General features: G+C 49.4%; 1 protein-coding gene across 1 annotated transcript; it reads right to left on the reverse strand.

The window, feature by feature from the left end:
- Window positions 1-1,919: 1,919 nt before the first annotated feature.
- On the reverse strand, window positions 1,920-3,019 carry LOC127304495 (B3 domain-containing protein Os03g0212300-like). The gene is made up of 2 exons (XM_051335163.2): window positions 2,895-3,019; window positions 1,920-2,427 (listed from the first exon to the last, which is right to left on the reverse strand). The coding sequence occupies exon 2, from the start codon at window positions 2,424-2,426 to the stop codon at window positions 1,935-1,937; it is 492 nt and encodes a 163-aa protein (XP_051191123.2). The 5' UTR covers window position 2,427; window positions 2,895-3,019; the 3' UTR covers window positions 1,920-1,934.
- Window positions 3,020-4,444: the final 1,425 nt, after the last annotated feature.

The following is a 4,444-nucleotide window of genomic DNA, read 5'->3' on the forward strand; positions in this document are numbered from 1 at the left end:
GTTACAATGCAAGTTACGGGGTTACAAAGTCGCAAATGAGCTAGTGGTTACAGAAGATCGATCATCTAAAGTACAATCACATAGAAGAGAGCTAGAGTCACTACTAGCACCATCCCGATAATAGTGGTCTTCATCCGGTTCCTCCTCCGCTCCGTCCTCTCTCCCGCCAGATAGCGTGCGTATCTGTCTTCGGCCTCCGCTCTAGTGGTGTACCCTTTGTAGCTGTTACCGCTAAAACGGTGAACCTGTCTTCGACACTCCTCCCAGTCGTTGTAGACTCCGGGAACCTTGCCCTTGTACACGACATACCACGTCATATCTGCACATATATGAACAAGCCAAAGAAACTAAGAAGTGCAAACTCAAATAAGAGACAAGTAGCTAGTATGAACTAAATGGAATGCCTCATACATTGTTGGTCCAAACAAATATTAACATTTAGGGAAGGCGTTAGTGAGGCCAGGTAGGATGCACAAGAGATTGATACTTGTGTCATCGCACCAGGCTCACTAGCGCCTCCCCCAAGTGTAGTGACCACGAAATTTAATCATCGGCCAATGCAATTAAGAAGTGCAAACTCAAATAAGAGACAAGTAGCTAGTATGAATTAAATGGAATGCCTCATATTTTGTTGGTCGGAACAAATATGAACATTTAGAGAAGGCGTCAGTGAAACCAAGTAGGATGCACAAGAGATTGATATTTGTGTCATCGCACCAGGTTCACTGGCCCCTCCTCCAAGTGTATAGGTGACCAAACATTCTAATCATCGGCATTCTGAAAAACCAAAGCAAATGGAATGACGAGGGCCTCATACATTGTTGGTCAAAACAAATTTTAACATTCAGGGATGGCGTAAGTGAGACCAAGTCCGATGCACAAGAGATTGATATTTGTGCTATCTTACCAGGCTCACTTACGCCACCCCCAAGTGTACGGTGACCAAACATTTTAATCATCGGCATTTTGAAAATACCAAAGCAAATGGAATGACAAAATGGAATAAGTGCCTCATACATTATTGGTCAACACAAATACTATGGTCAGAAACCATAGTTGCAGTATACACCGCAGTATACTTTGCAGAAGGGCGCCCTTTTCCCGGCCGCCGTTCCATGAACGGGTCCTTGACGACACAACAACGCCGATCTGCCTCTCCGGCGCAAAACCACGGCAGTCCCAGCCGCCTCCCTTGCGGCCACAAGGGAGGCGGCTTGGACTGGCGTGGTTCTGCACCGGAGAGGCATGTCGGCGTTGTTGTCTCGTCAAGGACTCGTTCACGGAACGGCGGCTGGGGAAAGGGGGGCCCGTCTACAAAGTATATTGCGGCGTATAGGTGACCAAACATTCTAATCATCGGCACTAAAATGGAAGAAAGAGCCAAGTGGTATCTCAACTAGATATCATATGCCTCATACTTTGTTGGTCGAAAGAAATATTAACATTCCGGGATGGGGTCAGTGAGGCCAGGTAGGATGCACAAGAGATTGATATTTGTGCCATCGCACCAGGCTCACTGGCCCCACGCCGGAGTGTACAAGTGACCAAACAATTTAATCATCGGCACTACAATGGAAGAAAGGCCAATGCAATTAAGAAGTAGCTAGTATGAACTAAATGGAATGCCTCATACATTGTTGGTCGAAACAAATATGAACATCCCGGGATGGCGTCAGTGAGGCCAGGTAGGATGCACAAGAGATTGATATTTGTGCCATCACACCAGGCTCACTGGCGTCACCCCGGAGTGTACAGTTGACCAAACATTCTAATCATCGGCATTTTGAGATACCAAAGCAAATGGAATGGCAAGGTAGGATGCACAAGAGATTGATATTTGGACATAACATCATCATACCTAACATCGTAGCTTCATACAATTTAATATAGAATTCAAACAACACGAAGCAACGAAGATAGAGTTGATAAAAGTTCTAACTATCGGTGTCCGAGCCGGATTCGCCGGTGTGGGGGTAGTGCACACGGCAGGCGGTGTCGTCGAACACCTTGACGATCATCTCGCCGTCCCCCTCGTACAGGAAGGTGAGCTGGCAGCCGGGCTCGAGGTGGAGGTCACGGGCGAACTTGTCCCACCCCGTGTGCAGGTACATCTTGCCCTGCCCGTCGAACAGGACCTCCACGGACCAGCGGCAGAAGTTGCAGCCTGCCTCCCGTAGCTGCAAGTGCGCCGGCTCGACGCCGTCGACGAACTCGGCGAACTTGTCCGGTAGCCTCTTGATGCCGAGTGGGTCGTCGTCGATGCGGAGGAGGAACTCGAAGCAGCGTTCCTCATCCGAAGACGAGGAGGATGCAGGTGACGGTGACCGTGGGGCCCTTGCTGCTCCACCGCGGCGGCCCCTTCCCCGGCCCCGGGGGCGCCCAGGACCGCGGCCTCGACCGCCTCGCCGGCCACCGGGACCGGCCATCCTACATGTTTACATTTTTGAACCATATTACGATCCATTCCACTAACAAAATTGGGCATGACCTATGCTAATTTATGTACATATGAGTGCCCCATTTTCGCCGAAACGGAAATGAATCAACATTTCGGCGATAATGGGCAACTCTGTCGATCCCTGCACAAGAATATGTCACCATATACACCAGCTCAGCACCATGGCACATGCACAATTGTTCCTCATATACACCAGCTGAGCACCATGGCACATGCACAAGAATATGACACCATATACACCAAATAAAGATCAACAGCAGCTAGCAGCAGCAGCAGCAACAACAGCTAGTAGCAGCTAGTAGCAGCAGCAGCTAGCAGCATGCATCAACAGCAAGCAGCAGCAAGCTAGCAGCAGCTAGTAGCAGCAGCAGCTAGCAGCATGCATCAACAGCTAGCAGCAGCAACTAGCTAGCAGCATGCATCAACAACAAGCTACCTGTCTGCAAGTGCGGCGGCGGTCCTCTGCGGCGGCGTCAGCGGTCGAGGGCGGCGCGGCGTGCTTCTCCAGCTGCTGCTCCAAGGTGCGCGTGGAGGTCAGGGCGGCGCGGCGTGGAACAACTAGTGCTGTAAACATCAAAATGAACATTGTGAGCATCAATATAGTGCCATGCTTCTTCTTCATTACTAATTCTTTTGCAGTTAAATCAGCAGTAGTATGTTGTAAGGGAAAACCATAGACTTCCCAAAATAGCAGCAGCAACAAGCAAGCACATAGGAGCAGCAACAAGCAAGCACATAGCACAGTGGATGAACCTAAGCTACTGAGGAGCAACTAGGTAGCAGCAGCAGTGGATGAACCTAAGCTACTGCCACCTAAACCTAAATTTCCTAAACCTAAATTTGCTACTGCCACCTAAACCTAAATTTGCTACTGCCACCTAAACTAAATGAAACTGCTAACAAGTTAGTTTAGATTTGGCCTATTTCACTCTAAAAGGGTAGCTCTTTATTTTTTTTATGAAGGAAATGCTCACTGGTCGGTGCACATAGCCATTTATCTATATGTTTTTCCTTCAAATTAAGCCAATGCACCTAGCAGCACCTAACAGCACCTAACAGCCTAATATGAATTTCAGTTCAGCACCTAACAACACCTAACAGCCTAACAGCAGCAGCACCTAACAGCAGCATCAAGCAGCAGCACCACCAAGCAGCACCACCAAGCAGCAAGCAGCAGCAGGAGTAGCACCGGCTCGAGGGGGAGCACCGAGCAGCAGCAGAGGAGGGGGAGGGGAGGAGCACGGCGGCTACTTGGGAAGGATGCGCAACAGCGAGCGGAGAGAGGCCCCGACGGAGAGAGGCGTCGGTGAATTGGGGCGAAGAGGAAGCTAACAGTATTGGTACCTAGCAACTAACAACCTAGCAACTAGCAAGTAGCAAGCACATAGCAACTAGCAGTAGCAAGCTAGCAAACACATATGCAGCAAGAACATCAAGCTTTCATCCAGTAAGCTAAAAAAACTAACTGCTTACGGCAGAAAGAGAGATCCAAGGGAAACAAACAAAATGTTCATGGTACTGTGGAGTTCAAACAGAGAAGCTTTCTTTTTTTTCACCTTTAGGGAAACAGAGATATGAAAAATAATAGCACATGTAAGTTGTTTAACTTAAATAGCAGATGAGAATCGAGGGGGGAGGCGACCGCCGGCGGGGAGGTGAATCGAGGGGGACGTACTGCGCGGTGGGATCTGGTGCAGGCGCAGGGCGTCGCCGGTGGAGAGGAAGAAGGGGAGGGGTGGTAGCGCAAGGCGTCGCCGGCGGAGAGGAAGAAGAGGGACGGCGGCGTCGCTCAGGGGAAGAAGAGGGACGGTGGCGTTGCTCCGGGTCGAGGAAGATCAGGTCAGGTGCTCAAGTTCCAGGAAGTAGCAGCAACATACACACCTAGCAGCATTAAAATCAGCATTAAAAAGGAATCAAATAAATGGAAACTTTACATAGGAAAATGACACTACAGACTATGGCCAGAATCAGATAGCATCAAGCAAT

Source organism: Lolium perenne, chromosome 5, assembly GCF_019359855.2.
Source record: "Lolium perenne isolate Kyuss_39 chromosome 5, Kyuss_2.0, whole genome shotgun sequence".
In the NCBI taxonomy this organism is placed as follows: domain Eukaryota; kingdom Viridiplantae; phylum Streptophyta; class Magnoliopsida; order Poales; family Poaceae; genus Lolium; species Lolium perenne.

Excerpts from the sequence above, each read along its gene's own strand:
- LOC127304495 (XM_051335163.2), bottom strand. The coding sequence starts at position 2,426 with ATGGCCGGTCCCGGTGGCCGGCGAGGCGGTCGAGGCCGCGGTCCTGGG.